General features: G+C 38.8%; 1 protein-coding gene across 3 annotated transcripts in view; it reads right to left on the bottom strand.

Moving 5' to 3' along the window:
• Positions 1–9,077: 9,077 nt before the first annotated feature.
• The window catches only part of UBE3D (ubiquitin protein ligase E3D), an 84,869-nt gene continuing 73,704 nt past the window's right edge, over positions 9,078–20,242 (bottom strand). For 2 of the 3 annotated variants that reach the window (XM_032681230.1, XM_032681233.1), the window contains one exon: positions 9,078–10,161. In XM_032681230.1, coding sequence (XP_032537121.1) covers positions 10,141–10,161 — 21 coding nt within the window. In that variant the 3' untranslated portion in view covers positions 9,078–10,140. Of the gene's footprint in view, positions 10,162–10,193; positions 10,666–20,242 lie in introns of those variants that run through there. The other variant, XM_032681229.1, reaches the window with a different exon arrangement.

Raw genomic sequence — 20,242 nt, 5'->3', positions numbered from 1 at the left:
TCTCCCATTTTGTAAGTACAGAAGAAAGACAAAGCAGGTACACATGCACAAAAAAAGAACTAAATGTCCAAATCCCAGCATGCCAGCCACAAAGCCCCAGGATATCCAGTTACACTGGGCAAAAGCCATAGTGCTGAAAGATAGAAAATGTCTCTGTTCTGATATAATTTGACACTAAAGAAGAGTTGACAGAGTCCATATAGATGCTCCTGACATATAACAACTCCCTTAGGATAGTGAATACACATGAAAGTGGAAGACAAACAGATAATACAACATTGACCACGTTGTCCAAATTCAGTGATCACAAATCAGTTTTCTGTTGACAAGACTCATTTTTCACAGCAGTATCTTTGTCTCCAAGCCTTTGCCAAACACTTATAACTTCATCAGTGCATTTGAGAATACATTTAACAAAATTGTCTTTTGCAGAAGTGAGACGGTACCAAAGCAATGCAATTTTGAAAAACAACAACACAGAGGGAAGGAGAAAAGTTATCTAGAAAAACTAGTGAAGATGGCCCTCAATTTCCTGATAAAATGCTCCGGTGCACTGTTACTTGCCTATTCTCTTTAGGAATTACAGGAAAATGAAATTACCAGAGATTTGCAATGTGTGCAACACCATTTCATTAGAAGGATAAGAAGTCCAAATTTCCTTATTATCAACAAATTATGTCAGTATTAAGACTGATCTAATGTTACCTTTGATCTTGAATTCTTCATGAAATCAGATGCACAAGGTACAGTTACCTGAAGTAGCAAGTCCCCATAGTTTCATTGGAGACTGTGTCTAAACACATGACAATATCAGAATTCCTAATGTTTTCCTCTAAATAATTAAAATCCTTTTCATATACATCATCAAAACCTTAAACCCCTGCTTAGATTATGTGACAAAAAGCTTCATGGCAGAAAATACCAAATATAAATTTACGTGTCCTTTTGTGCATTACTGTATCATCTTTGATTAGAGGATTACATTAAATTAATAACTAACAATAGCTTGGATTACCTTCTGCAGCTGTACATGTCATTCCTGTGCATTTGTTGTGCATGCATCAGGGTAATAAAGACCATGGTATACATAAATCACATTGGTAATCAGACAAAGATTACTGCAGAGACTCTGCTCATTCATCCATCCTTCCCTAAAGTCAGGCCACTACCATTAGCAAGCTTATGTTTGAACATTGCTAAATTGACATGAACTGTTACTTGAAATGGACTTAAGCAAGACAAAACATTTCTAGTTGTTGGTGGTAGGCAGAGGAATGCAGAACATCACGGTGACAGACCAACCAGCCTTTGGCTGATCACTGTAGCCTGTGCTTTAGAAAGACTGCTAGTGACAGGGCAAAAATGGTGCAGTGTATATTCAATGTTTTTAAACACAGCTTAACGATAAAAAAATTTCTTCCAACTAGACTTTAATAAAATACGTCAATGACCTAGCACCTGCTGTCTGTGCTGCTGTCTCATGGAGCTTTGAATCAAATCCATGATCCCAAAGTAATTTCTTCAAGATACCTGAAAATCTGAGCTCAGGATAGCTATACACTTCCCACAAGAGAAAAACTTTTCACAGTGGCCCCTTCATTTATGGAGGGACCTCACATGGAAACTCTGGACTATGGCAAACCCAAACACCTTCCCCTCCCAGGCACGCTTCTGTCACTTGCCTCTTCTAACAGTGTCACCAAGAAGGTCGTACATTTAAAACAAGCAGGCAACCGCTCCATGTTCATCCCCACAAGATGAAGACAACAGGCATTTTGCACCTCCTTTCTGCAGAGAGAAAGGGTAGGTCACACTTGAGAGGTGCTACCTGTGTTACAGAATGCACAAAGCTGCTCCAACACTACAGTGATGACAAACTCCCACCACGCAGAATGACGGATCTGGAGAGTTCGTAGTTAAAAAAAACTTATATAGGATATAGTGAATTATTATTAGCCTGGGATATAAATAACATTACATATGGAAAAACCAAAGCACAGATCTGTCAGAGGTCTGTCAGACATCTCCTTGAAAGTTTGCCCACTCAGGCAGGAAAAGTTTGAATCTTCCAGGTCCTGTCTCTAGTCACATAGCTATCAAAGCTGTAGTATGAAGTATCCAAGCTCAGAGGAGCAACACTTTCCATTAACAATACTGGAATTTGACCAGTGTCTTGCTCCAACTACTATAATTTGATTTCAATCTATCATGAGGCTTTGTTTGGCATTCATGACAGAAGGGATAGAGTATAACACTGTGTTTTTACAGGAGTATTTGGTCACTAGAATCACATTCTTTTGTAGCAAATATTAAAATTAACAAACCACTCCAGAATTCAGTAGGGACAAAAAAAAAAAAAATCAAATGGACCAGCAACAGAGCATTAAATAACAACGAGATAATCTGCAATTTTTGCCTAATAGTTGTAGTATATAATATATCAACACCTGTTTACTACAGACCAGGGGGAACTCCATTCACTACAGCATTTTTCTTATGTGTATAGTCAGGAAAATGTATGGCCCAGTGAGTGTCAATAACAGCTGAAGGGGTGAATCTGCTTAGTAGATCAGGACTAGCACAGGGCTCAGGATAATGGCATTGAGATCCTGACTCCTGCTGAGGTCTGAAATGAACTCCCAAGGTTCAAATTCTCAATGGAAACCAGACAGAGAAGTAACCAACTTCAGGGAATAGTAGTTTGCCTATAAGCTGATCTTAATAAACATTTTCACTAGTAGCACAGTGACATGGTCCACTAGAAATGTTTTAAGAACATTTACTGATGTGACAGTCAGAAGCATCATAAATAAAGATGAGGATCAAGAAAGCTAAGAAAAGGATCAAACACACAAAGCACGAGGTCATGCACTTATGAAATAATCAGATTTTTCTGCCAGAGAATAATGGCATTCTTTGGGTCTCTACAGTTGGAAATGGAAGAAGAGTTGGAATGTTTGCTATGAACCACCAGTTACCTCAGAAATCAAAAGATTCCTATCAGAACAGTGAGACTTGGGGTCAGGTTTCCAGTAAGGATAGCAGGACAGGCATCCCCCCCCCGCCCCTCTCAAAGTGATTAAATTTAGGGTGGATCGGGATATGAAAGTACTCATATGAGAGAAAACCATATGGAAGAGCACCAGTTGTAACAGGAGATTTTGTCTAATTTACAGGTTCTGAAATCCAGCCCTTTCAAAAATGCTTTAAAATTATGTTCTATGATCAAAATAAAAATGTTAAATACTGATACTGTAACACCTGCTTAGTAGAATAAGAGACAAAAATCCAGGCTAAAATGTGAAATGATAAACTACAAAGAAAATAGCCCATGTGAGGTCTTTTTTACTTACTAGTCTTCTGATAACTATAACAACAAATTGCAACTCATTTCTACTTCAAACAAAAATTTTCTAAATTTGGTGAAAGCTAATATACTCTTGTGTAAATGGTTGCTCTTGCTGAGCAAGTGTCAAAATCTGGAAGAGGAGGAAGGTACAGATTGTAACACATACATTAATAAATCCACAGGTAAGTAGATATATTTGCAAACTAAATCAGCATTACTGTATGACAAGATGTTCTTTTGAGTTCATGTTATCATTGAAAAAAAAAACCAACAGGCCAGAAAATGTTTTCATTCACAAATAATGATGCCAATTCCAAAATCCCCAGCTTATCACGATGTTTTTTATATGCCTGTTGCAATCTTAAAAGCACTTTTAAGGACAGAAAAAATGTTTCCTTCAGGTGCACTGTTAATGTATTTTCCCTCTAAGCATCTTACAGAGAGCCCTCTGTTGCGCTATGTTCCCTGTCCTCTACGGGGCTCACTCATGCCTTATTTACTTACCTACCTGGAGAACTGCCTGAGCTGCCAGAGCTGTGCTTGCTGGATCGGAACAGACACTGCTCTTTGTACTCTTGAGATAAGAGGCTGCAACAGTTGAGATATTTTTGTGCACCTCAACCACAAAATATGATCTTAATAATCAACTAAAACAGCAACATGTATCTTCTTCCCAATAGCCACAAATTTAAAAGGCACTCTTAATTCAGTGCATTTTCATCTTGCTTCACGTGTTTGAAAATATTTATTCCATTAAAGTCACAAAACCTCTTTACAGCAACAAAGCACAAGCTGTAAATTGCCCATACCTCCATTTTCTTTCAAAGCTCAAACAAAGGACTGTGCTTGCCCTTTTCATATTATGTCCACACAAATCAAAGTCTGGTAAAGGACAAGTCAAGTAATCTGAGCAAACAGCCTACACTAACTATACAATTGGATTATTGCATGTCATGCTTCCCATTAGTCACAGACAGAAACTAGAAACTTCTGACACAGTTGACAAAGAAGTTGAGAGCAGAGCCGTTGCATCATGGATATACTCAGTAAGCCTATTAATCTAGGACTACATCATGCAGAGCTGACAGAGCACGGAATTTCTTTCTCCCCTCTTGCTTTACAGCCAATGTCTCTCTGCATTTTCACTTCTGAGCTCTGCTGAGCCTTCACATTAGGATGGCACAGCGACGGCAACTGACTCTACATCTGTCCGGATGTGGTCTCAGGCCTTTTTCAGACCAGCCCTCTTTCTATACGTGTGCCAACTCAATTCTGTATTCTGGAGTGGGGCTGACAGGAGAAGACAAGAGACTTCATCTCCTTCCTATTACACTGAACATCGTTGGCTGATGTAAACTGGCAATGGCTCCATTAAAGTTGGGACAGCTACATCAGCTTTATTGTACTTGATGGTCTGCTCTTCATCTGTGTAACTCAATTTATGGCCAAACAGGGACTTTTTTCCCAGCTACACTGCTGAACAAATGACCTTGTCACTAATAGGAGAGTCATGACCTTTATGATACAGTCATAGTTTTAAAGGAGGGGAAACACACATAGGTGAAAGACAAGATAGTCGACCCATTGCGATTGCAATTACCTGGTGTCAGTAACGAAGGTGTAAAGAAGGTGTAAAGGCTGTTTCACAAGCCCCTGGTGGAGCTGACACAAACATGTTGCCCATCTGCAATTCTGCCATCCTGCCTGCACTACAGAAAACTCAGTTTTGCAAAAGAAGATAAATACTAAAATGCTTTGCAATCTTGAAGAAGTGACTGAAAGCACATAAGATATGCTGATGTTTTATATTCGGAAATAAACAGTTTTCTACTGTTTACTCTGATAAATTGATACACATTTATATAATCACTGAATATAAGTGGGTAGAAGAAGTATCTATTACTAAAAACACAGAATACAGACCTATATAATCCATGTGTAAGACGATCGGAAGGGAATGGAGCATGTGACAGAGAGACCATAGCATTACTGCCACGTTTAAGAGAACACAGCTGAACACACTGAACGACAGTACCTTGGGATCTGAACACAGCCATTGCTGTCCACAGTTAGAAAAATGCCCTGCTTTAATCAATCAGGTATTGGAAGGCATAAATGTTGCTACTGAGCAATTTGCATGTGAACCTGCAAAATTTCCTGAATCTGTGAACATCAGCAAATGCTCCATGGTGTCTGCTGTGAGGCAATTCAGCATGATCTGAATGAATAAACTGAAACAGTTTCAAAAGACAGAATTGCTCAATGTTTCTATAATTTGTCCATCTGCAGATTTTGCAGTGCTTCTACAACAGTGATACAACAGTAGCAAGAAAACCCATGGAGGTAAACCAAAGGGAATAAGAGTTATGAGCTAATTCAATACCTCAAACAAGCTATCTGTCATTTATAATGGAGCACAGTTGGCTAGAAGAGAAATGGTAGGACACAAAGTCTAAAATTGTAAGCACAAAGTGATGTTCTGGAGGAATGAAAAATAAGGTAGTAAAACAAAATGAAAATTACTGAAAAGCATTTGCATTTAAGCCCAGAATGTTTGAGAGCAGAATCATCCATTGTAAATTTTAATTAAAGTTGCTTCTTATATATAAAAGTTTCTCTACACAGAAAAGTAAAATGGAAGTAAACTAGAACTTGCCCCTCAACTCACAGGGTAAGACCAGTACAGCTCTCTGATTAACTCATTTGTTATGATTGTTCAGTTTATCCTAACCTACTCTAGCAGGGATTTAAACTAAGCTAGAAAGTCACACTAATTTTGGAATTAAAATAGCCCCACTGGGACTCAATTTGGTATGCCAATTTAACTATCCTAGTTAAATGGTCAAACTTGTTTAAACGAAGCAGCAAGCCCTACACAAATAGAATTGCCCTGTGACCTGTTAATGCCAGAAACAAAATTGTTGTCTGTTGTTGCAAATGGCGAGTACAGTACTGGTCTGACAGGCATGTTTTCTGCACCACACCAATAGCCAGCTTTATAATCTGATGATATATTAGAATTAAAGCCGTCATTTTTAATCTCTTCTTGTGCCATACACTATTTGGTAACTGCACATTATGAAAGGATGCACATCTGTCTCAGTTAATGCAAGCTGGGGACTTCTTGATGTCATTGTTGATTAAATATTATTACTTCAGGACTAACACCATGCTTGGCACTACAGAAAGCAAAAATTAAGACACTTTCTGCAGTGAAGAATGCGGACTGTAACAGACACAAAATGCCGGAGAGAGAGGGCAAATGATAAGAAGGACCAAATATTTTGTAAGAGCACAGCTGCTAGGCCAGTCCCTACCTTGCTGCATGCTTTTCCATCTGCATGGAGATGGTGTCTGCACATTTCAAAATGAAACAGCTTTCTGTTATGGATGTATCCAAACATGATATTTAGACTACTAACTCTGGATGCAAAGACAATAACACAGTACCTAATTACGCTTTGTACTTACGCTACTTTTCCAAATGCTGCTGTCAACAAGAAAACAGTAAAACTAAATATTACACTCTTCAACAGAGAGAGAAATGGAGGCAAGAGCAGTCATAGGCAAAGGTCAAGAAAGAAGCCTTGAGTTGAACTTGACAGTTTTTCTGAACCTAAGTCCATTTTTTATGAGAGCCCATGGTTCACTGCAAAGATAAAAAAGGCCAAGTTTTGCTTTTATAAAGAATTTAGAATGCAAGAAAGTGTCAAATGAAGCTGTCACGCCTCTAATCCACTACTGGCTCTGTAGGAAAGGTGACATAATAAATAGGAGGTGGAAAAAAAAAGCACCAATAAATTTGTCTTCAGAAACCAGAGTTCTGAATAATGTTTTTTATATGCTGTTGCAATCTAAAAAGCACTTTTAAGGACAGGTGCCTGGTACCTGGGAAAGCATAAGACCAGATCTTTTCTGAACATGGCCAAAGAAATCTACTTTCAAATGGAAACACCCCAATTCTATATTATCAATTATCAATTATATAATATCACATGTGGTCTGATATATTCCCTATAATTTCAATAATTAAATGTCAATGGAGGTCTAAGAGCTCGAACCAAGGAGAGGGAAACATGACACCAAGTGTGTCAATTTGCCCTGCCACTCCTATAGGTACAGACAACTGTGACCATTGGGAAACTGGGGCAGAAAAATGTCCCCAAATGGGAGGGCAGCTGGAACAGAGTTTTTTATTCTTTTTCCTTTGGTGATTTCACAATTCTACTTCCAATTGTGGTACATCAACCCTGGCCAGCAGCTAAGCACCCATCCAGCTGCTCGTGCACCCCTCATTCCTCCATAAGCACGATGGGGCAGAGAACAGGAAGAAAAAAGCAAGAAATCCTGTAGGTTGAAAGACAGCTTAATATGTGAAGGAAAGAGAAAAAATCCAAACAACCAAACAAAAATGAAACCAAGTGATGCAAAGGCAGTAACTCATCACCTCCCACAAAGAGGACAATGCTCAGCTATTCTCTGAGCAACCAACACCTTGGAAGTAACCCCTCTCTTCCCCTTTCTTCCACTATCCCCAGTTTCTCTGCTATGCTTGATGCTGTATGGTACAGAATATCCCTTTGGCCAATTCAGGTCAGCTGTTCCTGCTGTGTCCCCCCTCCTAACTTCTTGCCCACCTTCAGCCTGTTTACTGGGATAGGTGGGCATAGGGGGGAAATGAGAAAAGGTTCAGCTACAGTCAAAACATTGGTGTGCTACCAGCACTGCTGGAGCCACAAATCCATACTGCAGCACCAAACATGCTGCTATGAAGAATGTTAACTCCACCCCAGGCAGACTCTGCTCACCAATGTATAGGGTAAAAAAGAATAAGCAAAAGCTTTAAACATACATAGAGAGGACAAGCTGACAAGAAATTTCATGTTTTAAGTGCACACACTGGGCTTGGCACTCTCTCAGGATTTCCTTCCTGAGCCTGATGCAGCACTGACGTTGTAGTAGCATAACGGGAGCCATTAACTCCTAGAGGTGAGAGACAGACCAGGTTGGATTGGGTTGATTGGTCTTTCATCTCTGGAAGGGCACTGTCCCAAAAAAATACTTCCAATGGAATGTCTGCAGTCATAATTCTGGAACCATGTATGTTACCAGAGGCCAATTAACTCTTTATGGCCACGATACCAAATGGGGCAGGACATAACAGAGATTGAACCTTAAAAGCACAAATATTCCCTAACCTAAGATTGCCCCATATATGCAAAACAATAAAAGGGGTCATTTAAAGAGGCTGAAAAAGATTTTAAAGTTGGAGTATTTCGGTGTGATATGAATGACTTTCCTCTGCAAATTGCTCAGTCGTACTCTGGGAAGCTGAAGCTGTCACAGAAATTAAGCAAAACAAACAGTAAACTAATTTAGAAAAAATATTTTATTCATAAAATGACTAAACATTGGTGCATGGACAAAATATCTTGGAGCTAGATAACTTAGTCACTGAATACAACATTCAGAATAATTTTGTTCATCCTTTAATACTGAAAACTAAAATAATAGAAAAATAATATACAAACTGGGTGCTGGGAGGCCTCAGCTACCTGTCTTTGCATGTGTAAAACCCAGGTGTTCCACACTTTGTAGGGTCACTTCTTACATTAGGATCATTTCATAAGTAAAGAGAGTGTAAACTTTCCTTGAAATTCAGAAATTTTCAAACTCATCTAACAAGAATATTCCCTCTAGAATTCATTTCCCCAAAATATTGCTGTAGGTCAGATGAACCATTCCAGTACCTGACTATTTTGCCAAGAGCAGTTGTTTAAGGAAATCTACAGATAAGCAAGGCAGGTATGGAATAAGACACTGGAATGGTCTGGGATATCTGGGATAAGATATTAAAGGATCACCTCCTTCTAACTCAAGAGCAGTCCATCCCAACAAGCAGGAATTGAGGCAAAAATTGCAGGAGACTTCTTTTCTGATCTTTGGCCTACGAACTTGGGCCGTCCTGCTTCCCTGCACAAAGGAAGGCAAAACTTGCTGGCAACTAAGCAAATAATCCACTCCAAAACCAAAATGGTAACAGCTTCTGTGTCCCATGTAAATATGATATCACTCCCATGGAAGGCAGCTGAGCATCCACAGCAGAGAACAACAGTTCAGAGCAGCTGTATTGACTTTCTACAAGTATCTTTCAGCTCCAGCAGTTTCTGCAGAGTCACTCATCACACACTTTTTTGAAGTTGAAGGAATAATTATTCCCAGTAACCAAAACATTGTCAGTTTAAAAAACCTTATATATGGTGTAGGAATACAGAAACTGCCTTCCCTCACAAGCAGAAAGGTAAACCTTAATGTGGAAACAATATAGATGAGAAACATATAAGTTTTACAAAAACTAGATTTTATGTTTTAAAGTTGGACCTCTAACTTCACCAAAACAGAAAATAAAGAACTTACATTAGTATCCATGACATTAAATATTTTAAAATATTTGCTACAGTTGTGAACTTTCCTAAGGACATATACATTGCTACCAAACACTGATAAAGGTGTTTTGGCAATGAAGACATCATAATAGTCATCCCAGCTGGATGTCAGAGGAGTCACAGGTAACTCACTCTTAGAATGACATCTAAGAATGTACTGGATGCATAAGTCAGCTCTGTCTTTGGTTTTGAAACACATTCAGATATGAAGAATACACACCACACACCCATGTTCTTTTGGATTTGCCAGTGGATTTTTTCTAGAAGTCACACCGTCGGAAGTTATCTGTACATATTTCTGCTGAAAATAAATTTGACAACAGTTTTCAAGTGTATATGCATTCTTCACATCTTCAAAAAGGCAACCTATAAAAGGAAGCAGAAACAATATTCTGATTAGTCTTTACAGTGCAGGTAAAACAAAGATGTTTCTTTGTATCAACAGAAATTATATATTATAATAATATTTTTACCTAATAACACACTAATGCAATAAGAAAACAGAGGCTATATTTGAGAGCAGTGTTACTTTCCCACGTCTTTTCTACCTAGTAGGTCTCCTAAAAATTCCCAAGCTTTCTTTTTGCTCAAGCACTGCAAGGGTTGCTGAACTACGTATCAAAACTTTCTTTTTTCCCCAGAATAAAAAAGCACAAGGTAGTCATCTCATCTAACTTAAAAGGCTATTTAATAGTATTTTGAAACTAGTTAAGATTAAATCTTTGATACATTCCCTGGTCTGTCTGAATACTGTTTGAACAGTGCCGTCACTATAAGTCAAATCCTGATTCCAAAGTCACAATGAAAAGTCCAAAGTCACAAAGAAAACATGCCTTACATTTTAAAATGACCAGGAACCAAAATCCTACCCTAGGAGAGAAGACAAATACTTGTATACAATCAGAAGATAGTAAATGAGGTACCTTTTCTCTTTAGTGGACTAAGTCAACTGTGTAAAAGCTATTTAGAGGGAAGGTGATCTATCAAACACAAGAGACCTACAGGATTTCTGCTATCCCAACTCATTTGTTCTTTGTCACATCCATGCAGCAGTTTCTCCTGTATGGTTTTGGTTTTGGTTTGGCTTTCTTCAGGACCTGCATGATACTAACACAGAAATTAAGCCAGCTGACTGGAAACACAATCACACATCCAGATCTTATCTGCCAAGGAGATTGCTTCACATATTTTTTGCTGATCACAAAGACAGAAAAACTGATGGACAGGTTCCATCACAGAAGGGCATAAAAGAAAAGAAAAAAGAAAGAAAGGAAAAAAAAGTCTACCAGGTTACACAACCATCTTCTGAAAATATATAACCTGTTTCTCCTACCTCATGAAAAACAGACCAAAAAAAAAAGTGAGATAAACACTTCCCCTTTGTTCTCTCCAAGACCTTTCAACAGTCACTTAAGTGAAGATTCAAATTACTATCAATTACCACTTTGGATTTTCACAGCTGACCCTCAATCACCACTCTACTCAACACTGTGATTAAAGAATGCATGAAACATGATCAAGCAGAAGGAATTGAATAAAAGCATAAAATATCACTGAATGGAGTGTTCAGAACAAAGGGCAAAACAGAGTTAAAACATTCATTTTGAATCCTATTGCCAAAGTATGTTTCAGAGAGTGAAAAAAAATAAAGCATTTTTAACATAGCTAAGAGGCTTCTCAGAGAATCAGTCGTACAAAGGCCCATGTCTAAATAACATGTCCACAAGGCATAAATGGGACATGAAAATAACAATTCTTGGTTAAGAATAGAAAAAAACCCCATGCAATCTCAATTCCTGAATACTCTTTTGCTACTCCAACACTAACAGCAATAACCTATTAGAAAGCTTCGATGTTACTACATGGAAGGCTTTGTACAGATAACAAAACTGAGATCCCTTAAAGCTTCCCCATTTCCAAATAATTCTTTTCTGTTTCCAAACTGGCACTAAAATTCATGTCTTAGATTAAATATAAGAAAGAAATTCTTTATTGTGAGAGTGGTGAGACACCAGCACAGGTTGCCCAGAGAAGCTGTGGATGCTCCATCTCTGGAAGTGTTCAAGAGCAGGCTGGACAGGGCTTTGAGCAACCTGATCTAGTGGAAGGTGTCTCTACCCATGTCAGGGGAGTTGGAACTATTTGGTCTTTAAGGTCCCTTCCGACCCAAACCATTCTTATGATTCAGGTGGAATACACATTTTCAGAAACGTCTATAGGCAATGCTGGCCAGCAAACAGCTGGCTGGCCAGGGTGAAAGTCTGCCTGCTTTCCCATGAAAATCTCATCTCACTGACATATTTCCACTGAGTGTTTTCATTCAGCTCCATCAGCATTTCCCAACAGTAAGCTGCAACATCAAAAACATTTTTGTCAGCTCAGCTAAGCGATGTCGTAAAAGCTAGGGACTACTCATCATGTAGGGAAATTTACCCACCATGCTAAAGACCCCCACCATCAAAGACATAAAATGAAAATCAATATGCTTCCCACCTTTCTTATGATATAGTTGCTCAGATGAATAGAGGCAGATTCATAATTAATAGCAAATGTAAAATTTTACCTATGTGGAAGAATCATACACGCTAGGGATGAAATCCTGGCACCAATTAAGTAAAAAACTAAACTTATATTGACTTTAACAAGGTAAGAGATTTGTCCTTGCACTGCAAGGAAGAAAAAGAAAGATCAAGATAAACAATAACCATTTCAATACACAAGATTCAAAATTTTAAGCAGATTTTCTACCTGAGGTTGCAGACACCTTTGCTACACAGCTTTGAGGTACCATTGGAGTGAATATATTTGTTTAACTTGACTACTTGCTATATTTTATAATGCATGAAACACACTTTTTCTCTCCTTTGAGAGGATTATTTGCAACATAATGTTTCCCTAGACTGCCAGGTTCTCTGACTGCCCAATAAATTGAAAAATAACAAAAAGAATCATTTATTACTGTCTCAATTTATATTTACTACTGATGTGAATGAAAAGAGCACATTAGATCACTTCTTCAGTTGACATAGCCAACAACAAAAACCAGATAATACGTGGAAATCATATGCTGCTTAACAAACCTCTGCAACCCATGAAAATATTTGAGACCAAAATCAACTGAAATCAAACCACTTTCACCTAATCAAAAGTTCAATATGAAGCACATAAAATATTTCTTTATTATACTGTTACTGTAGATGCAGTTGCATCTCTGAACAGCAATAAACTGTATCTTCTACATAATAAAAGAGGTTGGGAAAGTGGGACTAAGTGGTTTTCCCCCAGTTCTCCATCTTTCAGGATATTTTCTGTGCAAGACAGACAACTACTGACCTCTTCCAGCTCTAGTAGCAATGAGTTCAGCAAAGTCTGCAAATCCAGTATTTCACTGCTACTAGAGCACTTTGAAAGAAAAATAATGTGCCAAACAGTTATCTCATCTACAAACTAAGGTTTATCACTAAATTCAGAAACAAAGTCAGTTCTCTAATCAGTTTTTTTATTGACCTTACCTCAGCACATTGTCCCCTTCTTAAAGCACTCAGGGTAGCTAGTATTAATCCACTGTTAAGAATGATTTATGCACTCTACGATCCATACTTCTATGATAGGAGACATTGTTTTTTCATTTCCTCTCAATTATTTCTGAAGATTTTAATCTTACTTTATCACAGAGTATCAAGTCTATCTCAGCCCTCTACCCCATTAGTTTTCCACAGAGCCAGAAGCCGCTAAGACCTCTGGATAATGAACAAACATAAACTCCACATTTTCAAGTATTTTTAGAGGTAACAATACAGAGGGAGCACCAAAGCACCAGACATATGAATGATATATCTTACAAAATCATTTCTTCGGTAAACAATAAAGCAGCAGCAACTTTGTTAAAATCTCTCAGAGTCAGGACAAATTAAAAAATCCATGTTGTGATGTTCAGTTTTAGAAGCTGTGCTCTCTTAGCTTTTCCAGGAAAATCATGGAATCACAAAATGGCTAGGGTTGGAAGAGACCTTAAAGATTATCTAGCTCTAATCCCTCGCTGTCATGGGCAGGGAACCTTCTACTAGACCAAGTTACTCAAAGCCCCATTCAGCCTGATCTTGAACACTTCCAGGGATGAGGCATCCACAGCTTCTCTGGGCAGTGAATGGGTAAGTGCAAAATGTCTAACTGTTAAGCATACCCCAGAGTACATCAGGGTACATAGGAATGGTACTGAGGATTGAGAAAAGCATCCTGAGAGAGAGTGTACTTAAGCAATCAAACTTCTCAACAGGTTGTCCAGATGAGTTGTGCAATCTTCATCTGTCTTTTGCATATTTCAAACTCAAGTGCAAACAGCCCGGGGCATCCAGTTCTGGCTGACTCTGCCTGTGCAGTGTGGTTGGATGGGGCAGCCTCCAGAGCTGTCCTCCAGCCTCAGCCATTCTGAGACTGTGACATTTTTGTATTTATACACAAATGTATAAGTGAAAGAGATAAGTGAAACAACAGCGCTGTGCTGGTGAAAACTCTTTTAATATAAGCTACAAAACCAGAGGCTGGCAATAGTCTTTCCTCAATAGGAAGAAGGTAGCCATGGGGTTATAGGTTTCTGTCTTTGTGAAACCTTCTAATAATACTTTATTTCATCAAGTGTTGATTTAGACATAAGGAAACACTTTTTTTGGTGAAGGTGGTAAGACATTGGCACAGGTTGCTCAAAGATGGAATGCCCCATCACTGGAAGTGTTCAAGTCAGGTTGGATGGGGCTTTGGGCAACCTGGTCTAGTGAAATATGTCCAAACACAGAGGAGTAAAAGGTGAAAGAAAACAGTTGTAATTTCAGAAAATATTTTAAAAACTATGGAGATCTAATGAACTCAGGGGATAAAAGAAGGTGGTTCCACATGGCAGAAGCTGGTGAAAAGAAATCTCTTCTACCCAAGTGGTAACACTGGGTGAGCAGGCAGAGCAGATGACTGCTGTAAGAGAAGCAGGAGCGTGACAGAGGAGGCAAAACAATGTACTTTAAAGAAATGCAATCTGCAAATTCAGTGTGTGCCATGTCTTGTGGATCTGATGGCACAGGAAACACAGCACTAGTAGAAAATTTTCTCAGCTAAGCAACACAGTTCAATCATTGAATCAGCTGCAAGAACCAGAAAAGAAGCCAGATTCTTACTTCCACAAAACAGGAAATAACTCATATGCCAAAAGTTGCATTCCCATGTTATAACACAAGCTTTTAAAGTGTTCTTAAGTTTTTATTTCCTTTAAAGGAGACCAAGTGAACGGTGCATAAAAATCCCTGTGTGTGTCTCTTGAAGACAATGCATGTCTCTCCTAAGAGCTAAACAAAAGTATGTAGAAGGTAGAGAATTTTTCTTCAGAGAGGGAATTGTACTTCTGTTTACTCCTGGAATAATTATAAAGGAAAATAGTGGGTTGAAAGTAGTTACGTATGCTTTGGTTTCAGCAGAAGAAACTGAACCTACTAAATCTATGAATGCTTCTTGAAATATGACTGCTCTGGTTTCTCTTTTTTATTGCACAACAAAGAATAAAACCCCATCACCAAGCTCAAAACCGAAGTTTAAATGTATAAAAGACATTCTACTGTTGTCTTTGAACATTAGATTAATTTTTAAACACTACCACACACAGTTCATAAAGCTACATTGTATTTTAGAAGAACACAACTTACATGGCTGTCTCAAATCACATCTACTGCAACACACAATCAATCTGTACATAAACAGATACCCATGCTTTAATCCTGCACATGTGCTAGTGTGAAATCAGGAGTGATGGAATGACAGCAGAGGAAATGTTGATTACGCATCAATACGGCTACAGCCTACAATCAACATCAAATGCTGTATCTATTTCCATTCAAGGCTGACAGGTAACCAAGCAATGCCATGCCATCCATGTGCATAGGAAGAGAATAACCTGCCCAAAAAGGCACAGACAGCTGTAGGCAGACCTCTGCTCCTAGATCCAGTTGTGCAGGATGACATTACTCTCACAGGCCCATGGTGTCCCTGTAATACAAGTTACTGTTCCTCTCTCCTCACAAAACATAATTTCAAGCTTTCTGCCTAGTGTCTGGTGAAATCAGACTGATATGCTAAACTCTGGTCTGCACTAACTGAATTTATTTACCCTGGAAACAAGAAAGAGAGGGCTTGCATTAACAATTCCACTGGCAGATAACAGGGGAGAGACTAATCTCTGGTGGAAAAGAGTGAAAAGCTGAGAATAGTGTTTTTTTCCACATATATAGCTGGATTTGGAAGATAACATATACTCAAAGACTCAGACCAGTCTAATTCACATACAGATTTGTATAGCCATAAAAGCTATGGCTAGTGCTAAGTGTTATGGTTTAAGCCTTAATAATTATAGCTGGTACAACTGCTTATGTTGTTGCAAATTATAGTGCAATCAAGATACCCTGTACACAGAATACCTTGAAAAAAGAATCAGATATAAACATGTTTGTGTGAATATAACTGATCCTACATATCCCCTATCGCCATATTTAGTAAAGCACGATACCATAAGAGGAACAATGTGCATAAACAGACAGAGGTGGCCATAACCCTGCCTCACACATTTCTCATGTCCGTAACATAAAGATAGATCAGCGAATCGGAGGAATTAAAGCATCTGCACCACATGTAGGTTCCAGATCTACAAATATTTGACTTCTGACAAACTCTTCTCAAAGTTTGGTGTTGCCACAGTTGCTCAAAAAGGGATGGAGGAGTTAGAGGAATAAGGTCTTCCCTAAGGAGCAACAGTGCTCCTCCCATTCCTGCACCCGCACCAGAAGCAGATTCTTACCATTACCCTGTGGATTAGCAACTATTGGCAATGGCTGATTATAAACAGCCACATTAAATCTTAGAAGTTCACCTGCCTAACCATACAGTACAGTTCACATATTTATTCTCACCCAACAATCTGGGATCAAGTCTGCTGATGCACAAATAACCTGTTCCAGAAATACATTTTGGTACCAGTGTGAATGAATGGACACAAAGCAGATGGCATTAGATGAGCAGAGACGTGAGAGAACATTAACTGCTATATTTACACTTGCTCCCACTGAATCCACAGACCCATAAAAAAGCAGCTGTCTTTTCCAGACTTGAACGTTACCAAGCCGTTGCATATTACCCCTAGATCTCTGGGGCTGCTTTGTGAGAAAGCAAAGGCATTTTTAGAGGAAATTGGAGAGGAAGGCAGTGTATTCACTACTTGAAGAATGAGCAGAGCCAGAGACAGAATCGCAGAATTATTAAGGTTGGAAAAGAACTCCAAGATCATTGAATCCATCAATCATCTGACCGTGTAGTATATACTTGCCCTAAGAGAGCCTCCTGGTAGTCTGCAAACTCCCTGGCTATATTCCAATGGCAAAGTTGTCCTCTGTTATGCTGATGTTTAATTTTTTTTTTCTGTACTCTAAGATCTTGGGATAATAGCTGTACCTTAGGTCACTGGGTGCCTGTTTCCCCTGTGGCACAGAGATCATGTAAGTAGACTTGGCTGCTCTTATATCCCCTCCACAGTCAATCAACGGCAGCCACTTATCATGACATGTCAAAAATAATTGTTTGGGGTTCTCTCGGATAGGGAAAGTTTCCTAAGATGCTTTAAATGCCATGCACTGAGAAGCCTGGTTTTGAGTATGCAACAGAACATGAAAAAGTGTTTTATGTAATTACCCTTCCTTGGCATTTTTGGACTAAGCAAACCAAGGAACCATCAGCCTGTGCTCATAGCAACAGAACTTCATATCACTAGGCTGGTTAAGTCTTAAATAGTTTACTATTAAATTAATTTAATTACTACTAATTCAAACAGAAATGCGACTGAAGGCCAATGTCATCCTGGCCCGTATCAGGAATAGTGTGGCCAGCAGGACTAGGGAAGTGATTGTCCTTCTGTACTCAGCGCTGGTGAGGCCACACCTCAAGTGCTGTGCCCAGTTCTGGGCTGTCACTACAAGAAAGACACTGAGGTGCTGGAACATGTCCAGCGAAGGGTAAGAAAGCTGGTGAGGGTTCTGGAGCACATGTGCTATGAGGAGCAGCTGAGGGACCTGGAGGTGTTTAGCCTGGAGAATAGGAGGCTCAGGGGTGACCTCATTGCTCTTTACAACTACCTGAAAGGAAGTTGTAGCCAAGGGGAGGTCGGTCTCTTCTCCCAGGCAACCAGTGAAAGGACAAGAGGACATTCTTAAGCTTCACCAGGGGAGGTTTAGGTCGGACATTAGGAGGAATTTCTTCAAAGTAAGGTTGATAAGATATTGGAATGGGCTGCTCAGGGAGGTGGTGGTGGCACCCTCCCTGGAGGTATTTAAGGAAAGGCTGGCCATGGCACTTAGTGCCATGGTCTAGTTGACACAGTGGTGTTCAGTCATAGGTTGGACTCAATGATCTCAGAGGTCTTTTCCAAGCCAATTAATTCTGTGATTCTGTGAACACGAGTCCCTTGAAAAGGTTATTAAAACAATACTAAAATACTTCAGATTGACTGAACATATATATTTGGACAACCTGAGTTTCAAATATTTAATCAAATAAGAAAGTATACTTCAGTATAAAAGCCTTCATGACTATCACTAGTATGCTTGAATTTCAATGGAAACAGAAACTAAAATGCATCCAGAATATTTTCTCAGCCAAACACAGCAGCACTGTGCTGTACAGGACTATGTGGTGATGGCAATAATGAAATCAACAGAAGCACATGTTGTGGAACTGTGTTATCCTGACAAGCAAATACCCCGCAAATTCCACTGAGGAATAAAGGCATGTGGAATGGCAGCTTTGCAATGCAGCCCACTAATGCCTACAGGGCTCAGATTTGGGTGTGGAGGAGAAGACATTTTTTGAAGGACTCTTACCTCACTCACAGAAGGTCAAGGTCATTCTTTAGCATATATATCTGCATGGAATTTCACATCTCAAAGACAAGTTGCTTCAAACAGCTTTAAGGTCTTAGAGGAGATATATTTTTGGTCAGTGCTACACTACCACAGAAGCAGAGGAACACAGGTGGCAACCAAAGTTGGGGAGAACCTGGCTTCAGCAGACCTATCATCTGAAGAGTCAAATTCCCCAGGGAATTTGGGGAAGGCTGGGGAAAGACAAGTCCTCTACTGTACAGTGTGAAAAGCACTGTCCACCTGTCAGCTTCCCAATCTTCAACGTGGAAGAAACTGTTTAGAATATCACTCTAATAAATTACTTTATTCTTCTATCCAAGCTAGAGAAAATAATAAATATAACCAAAATGACCAAGCAGGAAGAGAATTAGAGTCCTTTCATTCAATTGCTAGTAAAATTAATTGCAACCAAAGCAAGGACTTATTCTTTTAAATATGATTTCTCAATCTGGTAATGTCACTTCAGGATTTATGAAATAAACCAGTCTATAAATCAGCACTCATTCTTTCAAGTAATCCTTCCTAAAAGTATTAATTTCTTATAAGAACGAAACTAGATTTGAAATTTGACAGAGATAAATGGGAAAAAGTAAGAGATTCCTCTGAAGACCCAGGTTGTGCATGTGTACTGCAAACTATCTTTTTCCTAACATAACAGTTGCGTGCTGAAGCTTGCCAACGCTTTAGAGGGAAAACCATAAGCAGCTTGCAAAAACAGTAGAATATAAATCTCTGCATGTTTTTATTTTATATGAAAACCACCATTTTTTTTAAATTTTAGATCAAGTAGTTCTTTGTGTGAAAAAAAAAGTAAAAAGTTTTTTGGGTTGGTTTTCTTTCAGGATAAGATGGCTATTAATCTTTCATTTCTTTACATCTAGAAGTATCAGAACTTCATGGCTTTATTTTGTTTTCTGCCAAGCCTTCCTCATTAGCCTGTACTATTTTTATTTCCACTGCAGATGTTACTTCTTGTGGTCCCCATCATTATGACAAGCACAGAAAAAGTAGTATTATTCATCTTTGTTAGTCCTACATACACTTTCTCTCTTGAATGTAAAAAATTGTGGGGGATGTAACTTGGTATTAATGTTGCATTGCAACTACTGATACAAAGCAAATCGGGCTACAAATTCCATGGAAATCAGGGTTGTCTTAGTCAACCAGACGATGTTTGGGTTTTACTGTAGTAATTACCAAGCCAAACTTCAAACTAATCAGGCAATTGGAGTATCACATATGTTCCTGCATCAAGTGGTTCAAGTGGTTTTAAACTGCTATAGAAAAGACATTTCTTTAAGTGCATACATGCATGGGCAACTGGGAAATACACAACAAGCTAAAACTAAACAAGGCTCTGAAAGCTTTCGTGTCAATTTACAGCATGCTGGCTGTATTCTAAAGCTAGAGACATGTAAAGAAATTAATGCTTGGCAGCCCAAAGGGAAACATAGGATGCAGCTTCTAAAAACTTCTCAGCCTTGCCAAAAGGTGTGGCACAA

The sequence above is a fragment of the Chiroxiphia lanceolata genome, chromosome 3 (assembly GCF_009829145.1).
Source record: "Chiroxiphia lanceolata isolate bChiLan1 chromosome 3, bChiLan1.pri, whole genome shotgun sequence".
Lineage (NCBI taxonomy): Eukaryota > Metazoa > Chordata > Aves > Passeriformes > Pipridae > Chiroxiphia > Chiroxiphia lanceolata.
This window is presented reverse-complemented; position numbering and strand designations above follow the sequence as displayed.